The sequence below is a fragment of the Mandrillus leucophaeus genome, unplaced genomic scaffold (genome assembly GCF_000951045.1).
Source record: "Mandrillus leucophaeus isolate KB7577 unplaced genomic scaffold, Mleu.le_1.0 Scaffold1233, whole genome shotgun sequence".
Classification (NCBI taxonomy): domain Eukaryota; kingdom Metazoa; phylum Chordata; class Mammalia; order Primates; family Cercopithecidae; genus Mandrillus; species Mandrillus leucophaeus.
In genome coordinates, this window is record NW_012100688.1 from 401486 (window position 1) to 426695 (window position 25210).

Here is a 25210-nt window from a genome sequence, read left to right on the forward strand (position 1 = left end):
GCATGTGGTGGGTGTTCTTGTTGAATGACTGGATTCAAATAACGTTATCCAAAGAATTTTGGTCTCTTGGGCCAAGGCACCTCAGGAGCTCTCTTCTGGGCCAGTGAAGGTTGCATTACAAGGATCTCTGGGGAGGGTGAAGATGAGGTGGCTGCTGGTGGCCTGCCAAATCCCAGGGCTCCCAAGCTGCCTCGGGCTTCTGTTGGTAACAGAACTTGAGCAGGACTGTGTGCCTGTAGCCCTGCCATGAGATGGCTTTGGTATCGTGTGGGCCTGAGCCCCCTCTGGGGACTACCTGGCTTCGGAATGGTCAGCTTGTGTTTGTTCCCACCTCCTCCTAGGACCACCTCAAAGGCAAGATTGCTCTAGAACAGATCTGACTATGGCCAGATATCACTGGGAAACATTTATGTCAACACTGCACTGTTTTAAATATTATAAAGCAGCAATCTCTTATTACCCTTCTTTTAAAAAAAAACCAGCACATAAATTTCAGTGGCCTCTGCTCCTAGCTATGTACCTTTGAGGGAGGCCACAGGATTGGAAAACAAAATTGTTTGAGTGTCACCTCTGGAAGTAAATGGCCTTGGAGGCAGACAAAATTTTGACAGAATTCTTCCTTTGCCACTTGCCAGCATTGTGACCTTGGACAGGTCCCTTGACTTCTCTGAGCTGCTCTTGCTGGAAACCTGAGAGTCGTTTCCAACTCATTCTGCTTCCTCAATGTCCATGTGGAATCAACTAGCAAATCCTACTGGCTCTATGTCCAAGTATGGGTCTCAAGTCCTTCTGCATCTCTTATCCATCACTGCCACCTCCCTGGTCCTGACTAGTTCTTGGACTGTTGCAGTTTCTTTCCCCTGTTGCTCCCTATACCCACTCTTTACCCTTTTCATTTCATTCTTCATGGGCTAAGAGCAGTTTTAGCAAATCTGGTTATCTCACTTTCTTACTTTTTTCTTTTTCCTTTCTCCTTTCCTGTTTCCTTTTCTTTCCATTTTCCTTTTCTTTCTCTTGCTGCCCAGGCTGAAGTGCAGTAGTGTAATCATGGCCCACTGCAGCCTTCAACTCCTGGACTCAAGCTATTTTCCTGCTCCCCAGTAGCTAGGACTACAGGTGTGCACCACTGTGCCCAGCTGTGTTTTTATTTTTTAGTTGAGATTGGGTCTCGCTCTGTTGCCTGAAGCTGGTCTCAAACTCCTGGCTTCAAGTGATTCTCCCACTTGGCCTCCCCAAGTGTGAGGATTACAGGCATGAGCCACCGAGCCTGGCTAGATAGTTCTGAGTTAAATAATCTGTCAGTGTCTTGTTAACGCTTAACACAAAATCCAAACCCTTCACCTACCTTTGAGGCCCCTTAAGTATTCAGTATCTGCCACCTTCTTCCACGTCATCTCCTGCCTTTCCTCACTCTGCCGCCGGCAGGAGAACGCATCAAATGGTTTCCTGTCTTAGCCCAGGGCCTTTGTATGTTCTGTTTCCTCTGCCTGGAAGTTGCTGTACCCTTGTGGCTAGTGCCATCTCATCCTCTGACCGGGGCTTAGAGGTCAGCTCTTTAGAGAGGCCACCTTGTCTAAGCTTAGAGGCCTGCTATACCTGCCTCTTTATCTCAACATGCTCTTTCCTTTTAAGCACTTATTCACAACTTCAGTTACGTATTTTAGCTATTTTTTGATTTGTACAGTTGGTATTCAGTAGCTTTTTTTTTTTTTTTTTTTTTGTTTCACCCTTGTTGCCCAGGCTGGAGTGCAATGGCGCGATCTCGGGTCACTGCAACCTTCACCTCCCAGGTTCAAGCTATTTTTCTGCCTCAGCCTCCCAAGTAGCTGAGATTACAGACACCCACCACTATGCGCGGCTAATTTTTTTGTATTTTTAGTAAAGACGGGATTTCACCATGTTGACCAGGCTGGTCTTGAACCCCTGAACTCAGGTGACCTACCTGCCTCAGCCTCCCAAAGTGTTGGGATTATAGGCGTGAGCCATCACACCTGGCCTTCAGTAACTATTTGTTGACCGGATGGGATGGATAGATGGACAAGTGGAAGAATGACATGGCACTGGAGTTCATAGTAAGTACTTACTTAATTGAAGTTATTATATTCTTCTGTTCCTAGTTAGAACTTTTTTCAAAGCAAGTTCAGATACCTGTTGGCTTAAAACAGAGACTTACCAGTTTAGGCAATACAAATCCAAGGAAGTCTGGGTGCAGGGGCTCAGGTGATGCCATTAGGATGTGCCAGTGGGACAGGCTTGCTCCACATGGCAGGTATGAAGGGCACAGGCAGCTGAGCCTCACTACCTTTTGCTGTAGTCATGGTTGTCCATGAAGGGCTGTTTCCCTTGGCTGAAAAATAGCTGAAAAATCGCAGAGAAGGCTCTGATTGACTTGGCTTTGACCACATGCTCATACTGTAACCAATCACTGGGCTAAGAAGATGGAAGACCCTACCCCCACCCCCACCCCCAACAGGCTCAGAAGGTTTAGCCTTGGTGGAGAGGCCAGGCCTGGGGGTCACGGCCACCTGTACTGAGGAAATGGATTCTTGGAGGAAAGACAGGCCTGATAACAGAAGGCAGAGACCTGTAGAAAGTTTTCCTCCCTCAGAGATGATTTGTCAGAGGCTTCGCAGCTCTGCAGGAAGGGTCTTCAGAGATCGTGTTTCTAGAATACAGTAGGTGAGCCCACCCTCCAGTTTTTGTTTTTAATAACATTTCTCATTTCCCTCACTATGAAATCAATGTTTATTTTAGAAAATAATAGGCAAAGAAAACCCCGCTCAGAGACAACCATTGGCTCTTAGCTTTTTAGGTGTCTTCTTAATATCCAGTAATTTACATATATGTTTATTTTCAAAGTGTGTAAAGTATAGAAATTACAGAAAACAATAACAGCTACCATTTATTATGGTTTGCACTGTAATCTTACTACTCAAAGGAAACACGGTAAACCATTTGATGCATTTCCTTCCAGTCAACCAACTTTGCTAGGCTTCTCTTTTTCTTTTTCTTTGTAGTTTATTTATTAATTTATGCTGTAATTCTTTAGCAGGCACTCCCATTGTGCCTGGGACTGAACTGTGAGCTTTACGTGGAATCTCATTCAGTCCTCCCAGTAACTGTATGAGGAGGCAATGCTTTTATCCTCAATATAAAATAGAGATGGATAAACTACGTGAAATTGTCACTTGCCTGAGGTCACCTAAATGTTAAGTGGTGGAGCTGGGATTCATATCCAGGAGTGGGTTATGAAATACACACACACTCTCTTTCCCTCTCTCTCTCTCTCTAAATGGTCTTAGGTAGGACCATGTCATACATGCCCTCTGAAATGCCTGAGCATCTTGCCTTTTTAATTTTATTACATTTATTATTATTATATTTATTTGTTTTTGAGATGGCATCTCACCCTGTCACCCAGGCTGGAGTGCATTGGCACAATCTTGGCTCACTGCATCCTCCATCTTTTGGCCTCAAGCAATCCCCTTACCTTAGTCTCCCGAGTAGCTGGGACTATACGCATGCCACCACACCAGGCTAATTTTTTTGTATTTTTGGTAGAGACAGGCCTTTGCCATGTTGCCCAGGCTGGTCTCCAACTCCTGAACTCTAGCAATCTGCCTGCCTCAGCCTCCCAAAGTGTTGGGATTACAGGTGTGAGCCACCGCACCTGGCCACTAATTATTACTTTAAAGTAGCATTCTGTAAATCTAATTATGAACATCCATTGTAGAAAAATTTAAAAATACAGAAAAGTTTGAAAATAAAATAAAACCCCCACATAAGCCTGCCAGCCACTGATAGCACTTAACTGTTCCTACATTTATCTTTTCATTTGCGTGGACTCAGGTTCACGGTTTCTGGTGTAGACCTCTAGGAGTTTTGACAGCCAAGCATCCTTTTGAAGGTTGTCCCACAAGCCATCCCAGGCATCTGTTGCAGTTCATAGGGTTCTTCCTGTCAGTCTCCACACCACCCACCCGAAGCATGTGAGAAGCTGCAGGGGCTTGGGGGCAGTTGGAGTTCACGTGGGGGCGGGGGTTCCCCAGATGATTCATTGGAAGGAGGGAGATAACAGTGTTCATATTGACTCAGGTCCTACTTTTTGGAGGGAGGTGGCAAGACAGGAAAAACGTGGCCTGACATCCTGGGTGCCTGGTCCCTAGCCCCTGCTGCAGGGCCTTGCTGGAGCCTGCATGTCTCCCACCCAGCATCTGCCCCAGGAAGTATGTGCTGACTCCCCAGCTCCCAGGCACAAACTATTTTTGGCTGCAGTGACTGTTCACTACAGTCATGAAAACAGAAACCCCTCTCCCTGCCTCCTTCTTCCCTGGGACACTGCACTGGGGGCCAGGGCTGCCGGGGACCCTGGGCTCAGACCCCTCGCCATGTATCGCCTGTGGAGCTGGGTGACGGCCAAGATGTCCAGGGGCACAGGGCCCCCACCTCCGGGAATGCCAAGAGAAGCCCAAGGCGTGAGCCCACCTGGGCTGGAGGATTACGAAGTAGGCACGGGGGTCTGGGTGTAGGAGGCCATTCCACAGCTGCCTGGAGTTGAGTCTCTTTGCTGGGCTCTGAGTCCCTGCTTTGCTAACTGGCTGTAGAACACTTATGGAGAAGTCTTATGTTGAGGCAGAAGGTGCTTCTGTTTCATGACTTCATTCGCTGTCTTCTGTGTGATAAATTCACTAGGGATCAGTTAGAATCTTCCTGAAATAGATCCTCCCCATCCTTCTAGTGAATAGTGTTTGGTCATTTCCTGCTTTTGAGTAGGACACATGCTTGTTCTGAGCATGCTGCATTTTTACAGGGAGCTTAAGAATGTGGAACTATATGGGCTGATCCAGCCCTACCTCTCCATGCTTCTGGTTGACCAGGCCAGGGAGGCCGATGGTTACAGAGACTGGGAGTGCTGACTTTGGGGTCACACAGACCAAGGTCCAAATCCAGGCCCTGTTACTCAGCGCTTGCTGTGTCTTAAGGTGAGTAACTTAGTCTCTATGAAGCTCAGTTCCTTAGCTACCAAGCCGTTGTGCCCAGGCTACTTACAGAGTGGTGATAATACCAATAGTTGTTATTTTTATGATTAGACTGATTGTGAAAAGGGGAAATATGTCAAGAAGCTGTGTAAGAATCCGTGCTCCATGGCCCTGGGTGGGTCTCAGGCTGGGCGTTAGGGTGTCGCTGGTGACGTGGGATCTGTTTCTTCCTTTCAAAAAGAAGAAAAGTGCATTGTCACCAAAGTGGGGGTGGGGCTCACATCTGTAATCCCAGCACTTTGGGAAGCCAAGGCAGGAGGATTGCTTGAAGCCAGGAGTTCGAGACCAGCCAGACTGACATAGTGAGACCTCGTCTCTTTTTTAAAAAAAGTGCTAGTGGGTAGGAGTGGGCAAGAACATGGACTTGAGGAGTTCCACCCATCTGCCACCTTATAAGCCACTGAGGCCTAGGGCCTGGCTAGGCTTCAGGCGAGACCACGAGCCCAGAGCCTCATTGCTTCTGGATTGCACAGGGCTCTGGGCCCACGAGGCACTCATGTGGCTTGGCGTCCCTTAGGCAGAGGGAGGTGATTCTCAGGGCAGACCTCAGGGAGATCTTGACCTTGGCTCCCTTCTTGGACTAGCGCAGAAAACCTGGAAGGAATGAAACCTTTGCACTTGGGAATGCCTGCTGGAAACTGGCGCGCCCTCCCAGGGGCATGGTATATCCTGGCATTGGTTACTGGCAAGTGTGTCTGGACACCTGGATCCTGGTCTTGGCACCATTGTTTGGGGTAACCCAGGCAGGTTTTCTTCTCTGTAAAATGAGTGCTGATTAGATCGTCCCTAAGTTCCCTTTGGAGCCTGCCTTTGATCTCGGCAGAGAAGGAGTTTCTTCCCGACCCCTTGAAGATCCGTTGGCCCCTTTCGTGCCCCTAGAACCTGGTAATTGTGGCATTAGTCTCCCCAGCTTCTCTTTGGCCATCTGTTCAGGGGCTCTGTTGAGCTCCCATAGCTTTGACGCCTGTTGCTGCTGTGGGGCAGGAGTTGTTTTCAAGGTTTCTGGAAAACCACAAGGGCTGCCTGAGGGGAGCAGGAGCTCCTGAGAGGCCTGTCTCCTAGTTGGACCCCCATGGGGCAGCTCCGAAACCCGACAGCTCTTGTTCCTAGGCAGAGGATCCTGGTTCTCCTCTCTCCAGCTCTGGGCTCACTTGCTATGGCCTGGCTCATCTCCCATCTGAATGGACCAACCACCCCAAAGGACAGACCTCACGTGCTGAACACCGGGGTGTGTCCCTCTGATGGAGGGCATCTGTGATTTGGCTCCTGGCCCCACAGGGGACCCACCAGACTCCAAGGCTGGCGCCCGAGGCCTAGTTGACAGTCTGGGTGCCCTCTGGCGCCGGGGCCCTCACTGGCTGAATTCCGAGCTCTCGCCCTGTGCATGTGGAGGAGGAGGGGACTCATCTGACCATTCTCTTTTTCAATGATGTGTCCGAGCAGTGGAGACTGGGGATGGGGAGCAGTAAAGATGCCAGGGACATGGTCACACCCAGGAACCCCTGTTTAGTTCTGTCAGTGCCTTGACCCCCAGGAGAACTGGGGTCCCCCATGGGGAGTTACGTCTCTAGCCACACTGGCACCCTCCTCATAGGATTACCGCGTCCCAGTTTGCCGGCAACAGTCCCAGCTGAGGTCTGCTGTCAGGGCTCTGCCTTCTATAGAGGAAAAGTATCCCTGTTGGGGGGCACGTCCTGTGCCTACCCTCCTCTGTAGCCCCATCCTCACCCAGCTGCCATCCCAGAAAGGGCCTCTGACCCCAGGCCCTCAGCTTTAGCCCCTGCACATAGCCCTGTTTTGTGCAGGGAGGGACTTTCTCATTTGCCAGTCCCCTAGCAATTGTCACCCAAGGTTAACGCAGCCCTTTGGCTGCGGCTCACCCTCCCATGTCTCATCCTGACCCCACTTTTCCTTTTGAATGTTCTTTAAACATTTAAAAAATTTAATGTATTCATTTTGACTCAAGTTCTAGTGTGGGATCTTGTGGATAATACTGTGTCTTTTTTAAAAAAAAAATTAAAATTTTACAATCACGCATTTTGTAAAATGTTGCAAAACATCTTGGGTGTAGGGAAAACCACCCTGTAAAGGCCTCCCCATCTCCTCTCTACATTTTGGGAGCAACTGGGGATACACCAGTGCCCAAAGCTGGAGTACCTGTGTGTGTTTCTCTAATGCAGGACACGTCTGGCCATTTTCACACAGGAGCCTTGTTTTAGAAATGTGTGTTGATGATGCAGAGAAAGTTGACAAGATGTGAGTGTGCCCGAAAGCCTGTCCTGCTGTGTGCTGGGGTTTAGGTGGGGAGGTGGGAAAGGAGGAGGAGCCAGGCCCAGGGCCACCAGGAGGGGGAGCCCAACAGCATTGCTGTGTGTTTGGGGGTTGCCAAACTCTGGCCCATGGGCCAAATCCAGCTCAGCACCATTTTTTGTAGAGCCTTGTGAACTAAGAATGTTTTTTACATTTTTGAACTGGCGGGAGGAATTAAAAACAATATTTCGTGACCCGTGATAGTTACATGAAATTTGTTTCAGTATCCATAGTTAAATTTTATGGGAGCACAGCCACACCCATTTGTGTACGTGTTGTCTGTGACTCTTGTGGTGCCACAGCAGCAGAGTGGAGCAGTTGCAACAGAGACCATGTGGCCCATAAAGCTGAAGAGACTCTGTGTGGCTTTCAGAAAAAGTTTGCCCATTCTCTGGATTTATAGAAGGAGGAATGGGGCCTTTCCACGCTGATAGGGAGAGCAAGGAGGCAGCCACAGGACAAACTTTCCAGGAGGGTGGGCTGGCCTGGAGAGAAAGTGGTGGCTGTGATGACAGTGGGTGCAGCGGAAAGCTAGAGATCTGGTCCCAGGCAGAGTTGAAAAGTGTCAGCCTCCTCTGAAGGACTGGAGTGGAGGCTAAGTGGGATTAAAAGGGAATGTGGAGAGACCTCCTTGGAGGAGCCTCCTGCAGCTGCTTTAAACCCCACTGCCAGAGCTTACCCTAACTGGGCCCAGGGATAGAGCGGTGGGGGGTCTGGAAAGTCAGATGTGACCTGTGATGCCAGTGGTGGCAAATAAACGCTGCCCTGGGAAAAAGGGCTCACTTCATAGTGCAAGGCAGTGGACACCAGGGCTGGCTGGTGGTGGGTTGAGATGGCCTTGTTCTGTGTGACCTTGAGCAAGTTACCCGCCCTCTCTCAGCCTTATCTCCCATCTCAGGCTGTTAGGAGGATTGCATGTGCTGACCTCTGTGGTTCATCTGACAGAGTGCCTGGCACGCAGGAGAGATGTGTAATAAATGCTTATCGCCCTTTCTTGCACCCCTCTCATCTCCTTCTTCCCTTTGACCTGTATTCCTCCACACCTACCACTGTACCTTCTTTCTAAACAAGCTTTCAATCCCAGGTATACCAATGCATACATGAGAAAAAGCCAATCCCAAAGGTTCCAGTTCAAGCCCGGCTCCCCACTGTGAGCCCCTACTTGCTTTGTGGAGAGGGAGGCAGGGACCTGGGCACAGGAGAGGATGTCTCCTGGGACAGCTCTGAGCTTGGGCTGGGCTGGAGGTCAATGGAAGGAATGTGGCCTCCTGAGCACAGCTGTCCCCCAGACCTGTTCTGCCCTGGGCTTCTTTAGCCAGACGATGGGCCCCAATGCCTGTCTGCCCTCATGGTCCCCACCTCCAGAAATTCTGATTTGGCCGGTCTGAAGTGGGGCCCAAGCATTGCGATTCATTTTTAAAGTCCCTGGAAAATTCCAGGGCACAACCCGGATTGAGAGCCACTGATTTGCTCTAGGCAGAGCCACTCATTTTATAAATGGGAATTCCGAAGCCCGAAGAGGGGTGGGGACTTGTCTGAGGTCAGGGGCATTGTAGGGACCCAGTCTGGCTCTTTCCTTCACTGTGCTGGCCTCCAGGGAATGGTGTTGAGAGGGGATTTGCCTTCAAGGAACGGACTGACTCTCCCGGGAGGGAGCTTTGTTCTCCTTGCTTCCCAGGGGTGGGGTAGTGAGGAGGCTGGGCCCAGAACTGGCCACAAGCAAAGCCAGCATCCCCAGGCTTTCTTCTGATTTCTGTGGAAACCCCTGGAGGCTGCCTGACCTGCCTCAGCCCTTCCTGTGCCTCCCAGAATATCTGACTGTTACTATCCAAGTCTCATTCCTCCCTCTCCATCAACCCCAGCAGTGGGTGCAGGTAGGAGGAACATCTGTCAGGTGCTCCCTTGCCAATTTGAGACATGTGGCTGCCAGCCTGGGCTGCCGTAGAAACCTTCTCCACTTGCTCCTCTCTCTCTCCTTCCAGCCCCGCTGGGCTCTGGCCTCAGAGGGATGTACAGGGTCCTATGTCACCACTCACAGGGCTCTAGGAGCTCACCTTTGGCCTCTATGGTCTGACCAGTTCCTGGGGAAAGGGTCTGGGGTTAAGGATCCCTTTCATCACGGCCAGGGAGGCTGGGGGATGCACCTGCCCATACACGCCAGTGATCCAGGTTCCACAGATGGACCTGTGTTCCAGCAGCCCTGCCTGAGACATGTTCTAGGGGTACAAAGCTGAACAGAAACAGAACCTGGGTTTGCTTCTTGATCTTCCTTCAACCTAGCTTTCATCTGTGTTCTTGTGTGAAGTGCAGTGTGTTTGTATACATGACCAGGACAGCAGTGGTGCTGCCCCTGGCATTTTCCTGGTCCACCTGACTGGCCACAGGGAGTGTGGTGTCTCTGAGTGTCAGCCGGCCCGGGTTTCTAAGTATAGACCCCAGGCAGCCCCGTGGCTGCTAGTAAATCCCGGGATACCATTTGATACCTAACTGGCCCTGAGCTGCCGGCTTACCCAGCATGGCCTGAGATGCCAGCCTCTGCCAGCTGCTGGGGGAGGGGGTAGCACATTGGCCAAACCCATCCTCACCCTCCACTGGAGAGAACAGAGACCAGCAGTCTCCTGTTAATGACATGACTGGATTGTCACAGACTGGGAGTGACTTCAGCGCTCAACTGGCCCTGCTCTCCAATTATTATCAGAAAGAATAACTTAATCCCACCTACTGGAAAACATATCTCCTGGTTTGAGGGAGACAGGTAGAGGCAGGAAGCCAGTGATCTCTGACGCTGTCACTCTGCTCCTCATTCCTGCCTCCCCACCTGTGTGCACCCATGCTAACCCTGAGACTTGTCGGAGCTGGGACTGGGCATCTCTCAAGATGGTTTGGGCATCTCCTATGATGGTCTGGGCATCTGTGTCTTCCGTTCTTGGTTTCTAGTTCCATATTTTATTCTTTAGACAGAAGCTGGGGTGGGCAGTAATTCTCCTGGAAGCAGTATGGACTCCCAGCCAGGCTCTCCAGAACTTTGGGGTATGGGCAGAGAGAGGGGCCTTTTGCCATTGGCTTTGAGACAAGTTAGCATCTTCTGGGCACCTTCTGGCAGATGGGATGCCCTCCTGGGGCACTGGGGCCTCTCAGACCTGAGAAGGTTTCAGAGTGGCTTCACCTGCAAGGTCACCTTCAGCAGGTGGCAAAACTGATTCCCTAATTTGTTTTTGGTTTAGAGATGATCCAGGAAAGTTGTGAGTTACTCTGCTTTGAAACATCTTCCTAAATCAGACTTGGCTATGCCTATCACTGTGGGTGAGCGAGTCATATCCATGTTTGAGGTTTCAGGGGTGCTGAGCTGCTTTGGAGCACTGTTGAGTCATGATACTGGGAGATATCAGGGCCCCTCACAGGGGCTTTCACAGCCACGAGACCTTCCTAGTAGCTTTCCTTTCTTGATTAAGTTAACATTGGGTCTCAAAGTCAGTTGTAGAGATGGGAGGCCGGGCACTTTGTTTCCAGGGTGGGCCCCTCACTGAGAAAGCCGAGCCCCTGGAGTACTTGCTACTGGGCCAGCATCCTTCCCTGTTTACCTACAGAAATACAGTTTTAGACATAACTCACTGATCAGATTAACCTTGGAAGGCATCAGATTCTTCCCATAGGGTCCCCGCATGTTCCTCCACCCCATGTTCCTCATGGACATAATTTGTTTTGTTTGCACAGATTTGAATTAGTTATCACCATGTAAAAGCTAGCCCTTTAAAAATGAAAATTCATATTTCTTTAAAACCAGAAGGTCTGGTGCCCCTCCATTGCTTGCCCCTTTCCCCAACACCAAGGGAGGGAAGCGGGGAGTTTCTGTTTAGTATTGCTATTGCTGCCATTGGGTTTCTTATCCAGTAAAAAGGCAGAGAAGTGTGTTAAATCAAGTTTAGCCTAGAGCTGCCTCCTTAGATATTTTAAGTTCAGCCTAAAGGTTTTTCTGTATATCATGAACTATAACAAGTGGAGGTATAAAAACACTGTAGACTACACTTGTGCCCATCACCGAGTTTTAGCCAATCAAATGTAGCCAACTGTTCGAACCTTGTTCACACAAGGCAAAGGAGCTGTAACCAAGCCAGCTGTTTCTGTACCTCACTTCTATTTTCTGAAAGTAGGTAGAAATTAATTTACTTGGAAAAAAATAATTTCCCCTGAAAGGTGGCTGCTGTATCCCAAGTCTTTGCCAGGTTAACAAGCGACAGCATGGAATATTTGGAGGAGGTTTGGAATCGTGCACATGTGGGTTTCAATTCTGCCCAGCCACTTGTTAAGCTGTGAAGTCTCTGAGCCTCAATAAGATGGACTTAACTCCATCTACTTGCTGAGTTGATTAAAGATAAAGTAACATATACAAAGCCCCGGGTATACTGTTCTGGCAAATAGTTTGTAATAATAAATGTAGTTATTATGTTTGAGAACTTGAAACTTGGTATAGGTGAGGAGGAGAGGAATAAAAAGAAAAAGAATCTCTGTTTGTATTATAGTTAGGTTGAAGATTGGGTTTCCTCGGCCTGGCTCCCTCTCCGCCCCCATTAAACATCTCTGTCATCTTCTGGGGAAACTACTGAGTCATCACAGCCTTGGAGTATGTGGTGGAGAAACAAACGGAGGACACCCTTCCAGAGAAGTAGAGGATTGCTTTGTTCAGATAAGGTGAAGGTCGCTTTTGTGCTTGCCCTGACGGTATTGCCAAGGTGCTCTTCACAGTCAAATGAGGGCAAAGATATCCAAACCTCATTTCAGTGGAAGACAGGCTAAGGGAAAGAAAGCAAGACACGTTGATTGAATAGAAGCTTCTGCATGGCACCATTTGTCTAATCTGCCTCCCCTGTTGGTGCTGTTCTCATCTCATCAGTGGTTTCCTGTGACACTTTAGTTTTATCTTCTGGAAGGCAACCAGGGCTTTGGCCAACCAGTGATGAGCTTCTTGGTACAGTTATATGTCTGGTTTTGTTTTGGTGTGAATCCTTCTAAATGGTGATGTGATTCTTGCCTACAGCCCTCAAGATTAAAGAATATACTAACAAACTATAAAAGCATCTGCCATCAGCGGGTACAGTAAAAAGCGAACAAACGAAAACAAAAAGCCAGGCCTCTAGCTCCAGCCATGCTATGGGAGAGAGGGTTATGGGCTGGGCCTCATACCCTTAGGACTCAGCCAGTATCTTCATCAGGGTTAGTTTTGACGCTTGAGGCAAAGAATTACAGCATGTAAATGGAATGACAATGAAATTAGTCCTTAAAAGTAAAGTTAGACACAACTTGCTAAAAATCATTGTAAATTGGCTTAGATTCTCAAGAACTGTGAGCTTTATAGCAGTCATTTGATGTGGAATGTCTGACCTTCTCTGTTATAGAAAATCTAGAAAATATAGAAAGGGTTAAAGACAAAAAAAAAAAAAAAAAAACATGGTGGTTAGTAGCCATGCCAGGCGCAATGACTCACGCCTATGATCCCAGCACTCCAGCCTGGGCGACAGAGCGAGACTCCGTCTCAAACAAAAAAAAAAAAAAAAAAAAAAAAAAAAAAAAAAAAACATAGGGTTAAAGAAAAAAAAAAAAAAAAAAAAAGTCTGATCTGGTCCCATAGCTCTTTGAACTCTCCCTGCTCTAGTGCGCATCTTACTGCATTGTAGTTACCTGTTTAAATGTCTGTCACCCCTCTCACTTGGCTGCAGGCCACTTGAGACCAGAGGCATGTCCCATTGGTTTTTGATATTTGTCCCAGGCTTGGTATTGTTGCTGGATAGGGGTCCCATTCCAGATCCCAAAAGAGGGTTCTTGAGTCTTGCACAAAAAAGAATCCTGGGTGAGTCCATGGACTAAAGTGAAGGCAAGTTTATTAGAGAAGTGGAGAAACAAAAGAATGGCAACTCTGTAGGCAGAGCAGCCCTCTGCTAGTTGGCTATTTTCATGGTTATTTCTTGATCATATGCTAAACCAGGGTAGATTATTTGTGAATTTTCTGGGAAAGGGGCAGGCAATTCCTGGAACTGAGGGCCCCTCCCCCTTTTTAGACCATATAGGGTAACTTCTGGGCATTGCCATGGCATTTGTAAACTGTCATGGTGCTGGTGGGAGTGTCTTTTAGCATGTTAGTGCATTATAATTAGCATATAATGAGCAGTGAGGAAGACCAGAGGTCACTTTGGTCACCATCTTGGTTTTGGTGGGTTTTGGCCAGCTTCTTTAGCTCATCCTGTTTTATCATGGGGTCTTTGTGACCTGTCTCTTGTGACCTCCTGTCTCACCCTGTGATTAAGAATGGCTGACTTCCTGGGGATGCAGCGCAGCAGGTCTCGCCCTCATTTTACCCAGTCCCTATTCAAGATGGAATGGCTCTGGTTCAAATGCCTCTGACAGCGGCATGTGGCTCAAAGTAGTCAGAGCTGGAGAGGTTTCCTCCCTCCTTGAAGAGAGGAAAGGGCACAAGTTTTGAAGTCCGCTCAGCCTTGATTCAAACATTCAATCTTTGTATTTTCCATTGCTTCATAACAAATTTAGCAGCTTAACACACCACCCGCTTATCAGCTCATGGTTCTCTAGGTGGAGGAATCCAGGCAGACTCTGCTTACATCCCTACTTAGGATCTCACAAGGCTGAGGTCACGGTGTAGGCCAGGCCTTCCTCTTACCTGGAAGTTCTGGGGAAGAATCCACTTCACGTTCATTCAGGTTATTGGCAGAATCCATTTCCTTGTGGCTGGAGGTCTGAGGTCCTCATTCCCTCAATGGCTGTGAGCCAGGGGCTACTCTTTTTCCCAGAGGCCACCCCCATTCCCCTCCTACTTCAAAGTCTGCTGAGTCCTTTTCACACTTCAGGTCTCTGACTTCTCTGTTACCAGCTCAAGAGAACCCTTTGCTTTTAAAGGGCTCTTGTGATTGGATGAAGCCTACTTGGGTAATTTCCCTTTTGCTGTATATAGTAAATCCCCCCTTATCTGCAGGGGATATGTTCCAGGACCCTCAGTGGATGCCTGAAACCATGGATACTACTGTGTGTGTTTGTGTGTGTGTGTGTGTGTGTGAGAGAGAGAGTGTGTGTGTGTATATACACTATGTTTTTTGCTACACATACATACCTCTGATAAAGTTAGTAAGTTGGCACAGTAAGAGATTAATAATCAACAATAACAAAATAGAGCAATTATAGCAATATACTATAATGAAAGTTACAGGAATGTGGTCTCTCTTCTTTCTCTCAAAATACCTTACTTTCTGTACTGTTCTCACCCCTCATGTTGTGATGATGTGAGATGATAAAGTGCCTGTGTGGGAAGAGGTCGTGGCAGTTGATCTGATAACCAAGACAGCTCCTAAGTGACCAACAGGCTAGGAGTGGAGACAGTGTGGAGATGCTGAACAAAGGGACAATTCACGCCTCCGGTGGGACGGAGCTGGATGGCGCAAGATTTCATCACATTACTCAGAATGGTGCATAGTTTAAAACTATAAATTGTTGATTTCTGGAATGTTTCTGGCATTTTCCATTCAATAGTTTTAGGCCATGGTTGGCTGCTGATAACTGAAACTGCAGATAAGAGAGAGACTGCTGTAATGTAAAATGATCAGGAGCAACACCACAGAACGAAGGTCACAGGACCACCTTAAAATTCTGCCTGCCACTTTCTTCACCGTGTGGCCTAGTGACCTCATGCAGGTGACATAATCTGTCTGAGCCTGTTTTTCCAGCTGTCCAGTGGACCCAGTGAAAAGTTTTGACGGAAATCAGGTGGGGCAGTTAGTGCCTCCGCAGTGTTTGGCGAGGGTTTTTTTTTAAAAGCCTTCCTTTCTTAAGCCAGTTTGATTTGAAATCTCTCTTGTCTGATTCAGATACAACAAAACTGTGAAGGGCCATCTTTGTCTGAAGTACTCGTCATCCTAAAAAGTTGTTATGATTCACTATTTTGTTTTGTTTTTTCTGTGCAGAGGAGTAAGAAGAAACAAGCTGGGCAACATGCCCTCGTCCGAACCTTTCTGGTCTTTACTTCTTCCCCTCACCCCCCACCAAGTCTGCTTCAGCTGCTGTCTCTGGGAGCCTGGAGGGTGGGGGCCAGGGAGCTCTGCCTGTGTCCCCAAGCACGTGGTGGCTCTGGTCAGAGGCCGGCCCAGCCAGCAGCTGGCCCCTGCCACTCAGCAGGAGGCCAGCCTGAGGCTGAGGGGCTCCCGGCCCGGCTGACTGCTCACCGCCTCTCTGCCTGTCCCTCTGTCCCCTCAGGAGATCCCCCACGACCTCACGCTGGATGCCCTGCTGGAGATGAACGAGGCCAAGGTGAAGGAGACGCTGCGGCGCTGCGGGGCCAGCGGGGATGAGTGTGGTCGTCTGCAGTATGCCCTCACCTGCCTGCGGAAGGTGACAGGCCTGGGTACGTGGGGCCTGCCACCCTCTCCCTTGCTTGGCCTGGTGCCCTGGGGGCTGTGGCCTTCACCATGGTGGGTGATGGAGTGGGGCAAGCGTGGCCCAGGGTTTCTGGGGCAGCCTGGAAAGCCAGGGTTGGATGTTCACAGCCTCCTAAGAAGCTCTCCCAGGGTCCTCAGGGCTCTGGGTCCTGCTGGGGCTGGCCTGGCCAAATCTGAGGGGGCTTCAGCCATGCTTAGAAATCCCAAGCCTATCTGCTGGGCTGGCCTGGCATGATTTCCTCTCTGTGGAGGGCTCTGTGTACCCTCTGCCAGCTTCCCACATTCCAGCCCCCAGCGCTCTCCCCGCCTTCTCCTGTCCCCATTGCTGGCTGGGTTCTGTGCTCAGAAGGCACACGCTGATGTGGGCCTGAGCCAAGGGTGATTAGGGAAACTCTATGGCTCTTTAGCTGGGAGTTTGTATGTGGCTGTCCCAGGCAAAGTGTGTAATCCTGGCCTTGCCACGAGGTCCTTGGGAATTATTCACAGGCTTTCTAAATCTTGCCTTGGAAACAGCTTCAAATGCCTGACTTAATGCTCCCACTACCACATAGATAAGGCATTAAAATATGCCTCATGAATGAAATCAGGCCTGCTTTTTAATTATCTGAGGCCCCTGTCTTATCTCCGTCTGCCTGAGGCTTAAGGAAGGCACTGAGGTTTGTATTCTGCCTGGTTTTTTTCTTCCCAGAGAGGATCGGACTTAATTTCTTCTCTGCCCTCATTGTATCAAGTCCTCTGAACACGGCACAGTGTAGAAAGTTGCACTCAATTCAGAAAATCTTGACCTGTTAGGTCTCCTGGCAGCTGCTGAAAATCAACACAACAGAGATGTGGCTGATGTTTTTGGTCCCACATATTACAGGAGGAGACTGAGCCCAGAGAGGGAAGGGGCTTGGGTAAGGGCATACAGCAGTCGGTGACGGAGCCAGGATTTGAACCTTGGGCTATCATGGCGATTGGTTTGTCCCCATGCTTGCCACCCAAGCTGAGATCTTTGGGGGTAATTTGTCAGCCCTTCTTTCCTTCCTCTTCATGTCTGGATTTTAAAGAATTGTGAAAGAGTCAGCTTTTAAGTGGTAGTGACCTATTTGTGTCATGAAGGCTGCTGTCCACTTGTCCTAGATGCCAAGGGAGGGAGACCACTAATTTATGCATCTACTCTGTGCCAGGCGTGTGACACACATATCGTGGCCACACCATTGTAAGAGGTGGTGCTGAGCTCGTTTTGTAGCTGAGACCTCTGTGACCACTGGAGGTGTTGGATGAATCATCTGGGGCCTCACACCTGGCATGGAGCAGAGCTGGGCTTTGAACTCAGGTTTCTTGTTCAGAGGGTGCTTTTTCCAGCAGGCCCTAGAGGAGGCCCCTGAAGAAGAAGCATTTTCTAGGTTTCTTCTCTCTCATTTAGTCTCAGCTAAGTTCTGAGAGTTCTCAGCTAAGTCCCAGCAGAGTTCTGGCCCCATCACAGTCCAGGACATAGGCCTTTCATCTGCCCAGTGCTGGCTGCACTTCACAGGCACCTGCTGGGATCCGCTGGATACCAGTGATCCCGTCAGATCATGCATCACAGCATCTTCATTGCACCCCCTTGGGGCTTGGTGAGAGCAGTCTAGTCACAGTACGGATGGGCTATGGAATCAGACCGCCTGGGCCCTGTCTGGGCCCAGCACTCTGCTTGGCCACTTAGAACCTTTGGGACCTTGCTGAGTTACTTTACCTCACTGTGCCTCAGTTTCCTCATCTGGAAAATGGCAGTGATAACAACACCTCTCTCAGGGTTGTTGTGAAGAGGAAATGAGTTAACGTAAGTCCTCAAACCAGAGCCTGGCATGTATTAGATGTTCTTTTCAGTGTGAGGCCTATGAGGTGATAGAAAGTGTTGAAGTCATTTCCTTTGCAATCTCTGGTCTAAAGAAAGGTGAGTGAGCAGCTGGGCATGGTGGCCCAGGCCTGTAATCTCAGCATTTGGGAGGCGGAGGCAGGCTGATTGCTTGAGCTCAGTAGTTCAAGACCACCCTGGGCAACATGGCAAAACCCCATCTCTACAAAAAATACAAAAATTAGCAAACAGTGGTTGTGTGTGCCTGTAATCCCAGCTACTCAGGAAGCTGAGGTAGGAGCATGGCTTGAGCCTGGGAGATAGGGGTTGCAGTGAGCCAAGATCGTACCACTGCACTCCAGCTTTGGTAACAGAGCCAGACCCTGTCACACCCAAAAAAAAAAAAAAAAAAAAGTGAGTGAAGGATGGTTGTCTGTGCTGGTGAATAGGAGGTGAACATTCCTGCTGATCATCCCAGTCCTTCACCCGAGGAAGATATCACTAACCCACAGATGCTTCTGTAGTGACTCTAGTGTCATTCTCAAGCAGCCACTGCCAATCAGCTGGTGTCAGTGCACACATTAGGACCCACTGGCCGTCCTCAAGTGGGCCCAAGAGCAGTGGTGATTAAATAGGCAACTTGCAAATTTGGGGCTTGTTTCCTTTGGTGGCGGGCTTGCTCATAGATTCATGAAATTCATTCTTTCATCTGCTCAACAAGAAACCTGGTTGGTGCCTCCAGTAGGCCAGTCTATGAGCTACAGTGTTAGTCATGGCTACAGCTCATAAGGAGCAAGTGGTATGGGAGCACAGGGACTGAGCAGCTCCTGTCCGGTCGGTTCCTGAATGGAAGGTCACTGCAGTCAGGTGGGAGGAAGGGTGTTTGAAGAGGGGATGGGATGTACAAAGAAACTTGTGAATTGGGAAGGCTAATTCTTCCCCCCATTTTTGATAAGTGGCTTGACCACCTCTGATGATGGGGAACTTGTTACCTCCCACAGCTGTTCCGCTGTAGGTTATTCAGAATCAGTAGCATCGTGGGGGGTGCGGCGGGGAGCATGGTGCTGAGACCGAACTTTTCAATTCCCATCCCACCACTTTCTTAAATGTCTGGCCTTGGGCAGTGTCTGTGACCTCCCCAAGTCTCAGTGACCTCCACTGTACACTGGGGAGAAGAACAGGCATTGCCGGAGGGAGGAGGGAGGCAGGGCAGGCTTGTGCAACACAGGTGCATCAGTCCCTTCTCGCAGGCTGTAAAGAAATACCTGAGGCTGGGTTGGTTATTTATTTATTTATTTATTTATGAGACGGCCTGGAGTGCAGTGGCACGATCTCGGCTCACTGTAATCTCTGCCTCCCGGATTCAAGTGATTCTTGTGCCTCAGCCTCCCAAGTAGCTGGGACTGCCAGTATGCACCACCACACCTGGTTAATTTTTGTATTTTTAGTAGAGATGGGGTTTTGCCATGTTGGCCAGAATGGTCTCGAACTCCTGACCTGGTGATCTGCAGGACTGGATAATTTATTTTAAAAAGAGCTTTACTTGGCTCATGGTTCTACAGGCTCTCCAGGAAGCATAGCGGCTTCTGGTTCTGGAGCGGCATCGGGAAGCTTCCAGGCATGGCGGAAGGCAAAGGGGAGTGAGGCGTCCCACAGGGTAGGAGCAAGAGCAAGAGCGAGGGGGGGCAGGGAGGTGCTACACATTTTTAAACTCACTCTCACGAGAACAGCACCAAGCCAAGAGGATGGTGCTAAAACAGTCATGAGAAACCACGCCCATGATCCAGTCACCTCCCACCAGCCCCCACCTCCAACATCGGGATTACAATTCAGTATGAGATTTAAAGTTCTTAGCAAGACATTCAAGGCCCTTCCTGATCTGGCCCCACTGGGCTGACCCCTCCAACTTCATCCCTTGCCTCTCCCCAGCTTGTCCTTACCTCTGACAGCACACAAAACCCTTTGTAGTGACCAGAAGGTGCCATATGCCCTTACCTTCCCATATGTTGTTCCCTCTGCCTGGGGCTCCTTCTCCACCTTCTTCCATAGTTGACTTAGCCCAGGTGCCACCTCCTCTGGGAAACCTTCCCTGGCACACTCCCTCTCTCCACCCCCACAGCTCATTTAGGGTCTGCTCCTCTGCAGAGCCCCCTGTGTGTCTCTGTCCTGGCACAGAGCATACATACTGTGTTATGTGCCTGTCACGCCCATTCGACTCTTCAAGCACAAGGATGGGTCTTCTTAGGCCTTTCCACCCAGCATCCAGCATGTGCTTGAATGGCTGGAGCTCAAGCCCCACAAAGCCACACAAGCCTCAGGGGCCTCAGGCAGAGGGTCATGGTAGGGACAGCCCACAGTCACTCAAAGGCTGGCATAGAAAAAAGTGGCTGTTGGTCCCTTTCTTCCTGGATCTTTTTTCACAAGCCCTGGGGCACTTTGCTGTTGGATGCTCAGAACAACCCCTTGTCCCAATGTTTGAATTTTCTTAAAGTGGAGTTTTTCCTTCCTTCACACACCCAGCTTCCCTTTCCTAACTCCTAAAGATTGGTCACCCCTTCAGTTTCTGAGGTCACCCACTTTTGGGGTGGGTTTCCTAGATTGCTCCCCCAAGACCTGCCCTTAAGAGCCCTGCACGAGCCAGTTCCTCTCTGAGCTCTGCTTCCTTCTCTATGAAACAGAAATACAGGTTGAGTATCCCCTATTTGAAATGCTTAGGATGAGAAGCATTTTAGATTCTGGGTTTTTTTAGATTTTGGAGCATTTGCACTATGCCTACTTGTTTAGCATTCCCCATCCCGAAATCCGGGGTGCTCCCATGAGCATTTCCTGTGAGTGTCATGTCGATGCTCAGAAATTCCCAAGTTTTGGAGCATTTTGGATTTTGGATTTTCAGATTAGGGATGCGCATCCTGTGGTAGTATCTGCACCGAGGGCCTCGTGGTTGGCTACATAATGTGTGCGCATGAGTGAGAAGCCTTTATAAACCAGGTAAAGGTTGGTAGTTGAAGCCTTCCCTTAAGAAACAGTGCAGCCTCACACCAGGTGTTGAACATCTCTGGCTCCTGGCCATCTCCTTGTGAATGCCTTCCAGCCCCGACCATCTGTGACTTCACGTCTTGGTCCACAGGAGGGGAACATAAGGAGGACTCCAGTTGGAGTTCGTTGGATGCACGGCGGGAAAGTGGCTCGGGGCCTTCCACGGACACTCTCTCACCAGCCAGCCTGCCCTGGCCCCTGGGGAGCTCCCAGATGGGCAGAGCAGGCAACAGTGCCCAGGGCCCACGCTCCGTCTCCGTGTCAGCTCTGCCTGCCTCAGACTCCCCCACCCCCAGCTTCAGTGAGGGCCTCTCGGATACCTGTATTCCCCTGCATGCCAGTGGCCGGCTGACCCCTCGTGCCCTGCACAGCTTCATCACCCCACCCACCACACCCCAGCTGCGACGGCACACCAAGCTGAAGCCACCGCGGACGCCCCCCCCACCCAGCCGCAAGGTCTTCCAGCTGCTGCCCAGCTTCCCCACGCTCACCCGGAGTAAGTCCCACGAGTCTCAGCTGGGGAACCGCATTGACGAGGTCTCCTCGATGAGGTGAGTGCTCCTTCTGGGCAGCTACCAGAAGTGCCCTCTGTGGTTTTCTAATTATAAAGATACATGGAAGGACCAATAAAATCAACCCCTATAGAAGCATGTAAAGTCAAAAGTAAAAGGTACCCCCATCTTTCAGTCCATTCCTCAGACTGCTTCAGCGGTGTGGCCTGAATCCTTCTAGATTTGGTTCTGTATGCACACGTGCGTGCACATGACGTGATGCCACGTATGGGTCAGGGTAGGCCGGGTTACACGGAAATAACAGATATCCCCAAATTGCCAGGTCTTAAAGGAACAAAGATTTGTTTCTTGCTTATGCCGCCTTGTCCATCTTGTCCATCATGGGTCAGCCTCCTTCCGGGCCCAGACTGTCTGAGCATTGCTGGCCACGGTGGCAGGGGGAAAAGTGAGTTCCAGATGTCATGCCCTGGCAATTGAGTACTCTTTCTTGGAAGTTCCACTCACCATTCCTGGCCCAACCTGAACAGGAGAATGAAACTGTGCTCTTTGCCCACACGCCCAGGAGGAGAGAACTGGAATATTTGGTGGAAACCACTAGTGACTATCAGATACCATACCATCTACTCTGTCCCTTGACTTGTTTTTTCAACTTCCCTTGGTATCTCTGGGAACATCATGTCAGTACATCTTGGAATATTTTACTCTTTTGTTTAGTTTTTGACTTAAAAGTTTTTTCTATCTATGGATTTTGAACAAGTGAGACAGTCACACGATCCAAAGTGCAGCAGCTCTGTGGCTTCTCAGGGTACGCGGTGAAAACTCTACCCCACCATTTGTATTCAGTCACGTGGTTCCCCTTTCAGGAGCCAACCAGGCTAGCAGTTTTGTGTATGTCTATAATTATTTAAACCCCATTTGTTCGACTTGTTCATATTATTTCATTGTATAGTTTATCTTGTCCGCTTCTTGATGGGCATTAGATTATAGTCTTTTTTATTACAAAGATTGCCCTTGTCAATATACCCTTGTGGGCAGCACAGAAAGAAAGGGAGAGTTCTCCTTGGGTGCCTCTTACCTTCTTGTACCCCTGAGGATTGGGGCACCTGGTTTCTCTCCTCAGCCTGGGCACCACTTTTCTACACTTGATCTTAACCAAAAGGTAAAGAAGCGACAAGGGCACCCATTTTCTAGGGGGTTCCTTGGGCTCTGGTGTATCTTGGGCCTTGGAGTCGTCTTTGGAATGGGCCTGATCCCCTCTCCCAGTGCATGCTGTTCAGGTCCTTTATGGGATGGAGCCTGGACAGCTCCGATGGGTTTGAATGTGCCACCCAAGGAGGAGAGATCCAGGTGTCACTGACCCTGCTGTTCCCTCTTGGGCTGTCCTGCTGGGGCCTGGGTCCCCCCCAGAAGGGGCTGTAGAATGCAGTGGTGATGGCCACACGAACATGGGTCAGAGGACATCTCACAGTGGGCTCAACCCAGTCCCTCTGTTTCTGTCTTCTCCCAAGAAGAACATTAGGAAAGCTCTGGTCTCATTCACATGCTAGAAGGTGGCAGGGACACAGCCTCAGGCAGATGATACAACTAGCCTCAAACTCCAGCCAGTGACTAAGCCTCAGACCCTGGGATTCTGAGTCCAGTCCCTGCAGAGTTACCAGAACCAGCACTGACGTGACGCTCAGGCCACCTCGCTGTTCTGGTGACCCCTGAGTGCTCTGTTTCCTCCGGCTCCATGTGTTCTTGGGAGCAGTGGCAGCCCCCTGGGGAGGCTCAGGGTGTGTCCCTGCGTGACTCTCCTTTCAGGGGCTACCTCTGCTCTGCATGGCTGTTATCTCTGCCTTCCTGTCCAGCCACACCCTCTCCAACTGATAATTTTTTTTTCTTTTTCTGAGAAGGAGTCTCGCTCTGCTGCCGAGGCTGGAGTGCAGTGGTGCAATCTCAGCTCACTGCAACCTCCGCCTCCCGGGTTCAAGCGATTCTCATGCCTCAGCCTCCCGAGTACCTGGGATTACAGGCATGCGTCACCACACCTGGCTAATTTTTGTATTTTTAATAGACACAAGGTTTCATCACATTGGCCAGGCTGATCTTGAATTCCTGACCTAGGTGATCCACTTGTGTCGGCTTCTCAAAGTGCTGGGATTACAGGCATGAGCCACCAGGCCTGGTCTCTCCAGCTGATTTACCCCTTTTCTTGCCTGGCTCTGGGCCAGGCTCTCCCACTGTGAGCCATGTGACCTACTCAGCCAGCCCCCTGAGGCTCAGTTTTCTTGGCTGTGAAATGGGCTGAACTCTAATTACCATGCTTGGTTGCTGGCGAGGCTTATGTAAGCTAATGTATTAAAGTGCACAGCACTGAGTTTCAATGTCCCCTGGGGAGGCCCGGGGAATGCCCTTCTAGTCCTTTCCATTGAGGAAATGTCCCCACAGAGATTGCAGGGGTTCCCACAGTCACTCAGCCACAGCCTGGCCTCAAGCCAGGCCTCAAAGTCCTGCATCCCAGCCCCTTGCCTGCTCCCGCCCAAAGGTAATGTTCTAGGAACGCGCCGAGCCAGCATGGTGACGTAATCCCCCTCTCTGCTTTTTGTCTCCTCTAGGTTTGGTAAGAGCGATTCATTTCCATCCCCTCTACCACCTGGGAGTCGTGTGTGCGTTGCTGTCGCCATCGGGGGTGGACCTCTTTGACCCCCCTCTTAGCCCATTCAGCCTCTCCGTAGTCCAGAAGCAGAGGTGCTGGTGACCGCCTCAGGAAATAACCCTAAGACAGGTGGCCTTAAAGTGACTGGCTGGCTTCAGCCTAGCTGGCAGCTGTTCTCTGAGAAGCAGAGACCTTGAGCGCATCTCGGCCCATGGGCAGCCCCATGAAGAGCCCTGTCTCCACCTTGCCCTTGCCCACCGAGACTCTCCAGCAGGGACTCTGGCCTGCTGGGCTGCCATGGTAAAACAGCGCCCCCGGGAAGGCGGTGCCATCTGCCTGGTTTCAGTGGACTTTAGCCATCCCCAGAACCCCACCTGATGTCCCGGGACCCCACTCTTCAGGAGAGGGACATTCCTGGAGGCAGAAATGCAGCACAACTCTGAATGACGCCCCAAAAGATGGGAGGTGCAGATGCCCCTTTGGGATGGGAGGACACATGGGCAACCCTTGACCCCCTTTCCCACCCCTGCCTCCAGGTTGGGAGCACGTTCCTGCACGTGGCTGTGCTGTGGGGCCTCGCTCATGAGTCAGAGTGGAGGGAGACAGCTGTGCCTCTGGAGTCTGCTTTTAATTGTCTGGAAATGCAGAGATGTCTGGTTTTTGCCTGAGCAAAATAGGAGTTTATTTTTGTACTATCCCGAGCTGGCTAGGAGAGTCACGTAGCTGTGGGCGGGGTCTTGGGAATGAGGAGGGGTGCAGCATGCAGGAACTATGCTGAAGTGGAGCTGGCTGCAGGAACCCCAGGGAGGCACAGGGGGAGCATGGAAAGGAGCTACACTTCCCTCCCTTAGTGCCCTGGCAGAAACTGCCAGGGCCCTTCACAGAACCTTGGAGGAACATTCAACACCTCCATCTCTAGGACAGCCCCAGCCCTGCCATCCTCCAATTGCTATGGTAACACGGGGACTGCAGCAGTGAGATTGTTAGGCCTTCAGGGCCAGTGTCTCCATGCAGATCAGATGAAGGCAGTGCCTGGCACACATACCACCTCACTGCCCATGCCCACAGAAGATGGGGCAGATCGTAGGTGGCTTTGGGGCTAACTGGTTGAAACTCCAACATAGTCTGTTTCTCCTAGGCTGGCAGCTGGCGCCTTTAGCCCCACGTGTTTTTTGTTTTGTTTTGTTTTTGTTTTCTTTTGAGACGGAATCTCGCTCTGTCACCCAGGCTGAAGTGCAGTAGTGCAATCTCAGCTCACTGCAGCCTCTGCCTCCTGGGTTCAAGTGATTCTCCTGCCTCAGCCTCCCGAGTAGCTGGGATTAAAGGTGCCCGCTGCCACACCTGGCTAATTTTTTTGTATTTTAGTAGAGATAGGGTTTCACTGTGTTGCCCAGGCTGGTCTCGAACAGGCAATCCACCTG

The 25210-nt window shown here is 50.1% G+C and overlaps 1 protein-coding gene across 1 annotated transcript in view; it reads left to right on the plus strand.

Moving 5' to 3' along the window:
• Positions 1-25210, plus strand: part of KSR1 (kinase suppressor of ras 1) — a 178528-nt gene that overhangs the window by 123070 nt on the left and 30248 nt on the right. Inside the window, exons 3-5 of the mRNA XM_011971643.1 lie at positions 15603-15750; positions 20731-21190; positions 21372-21376. Of these exons, the coding sequence (XP_011827033.1) occupies positions 15642-15750; positions 20731-21190; positions 21372-21376 (574 nt within the window). The 5' untranslated portion in view covers positions 15603-15641. The remainder of the gene's footprint in view (positions 1-15602; positions 15751-20730; positions 21191-21371; positions 21377-25210) is intronic.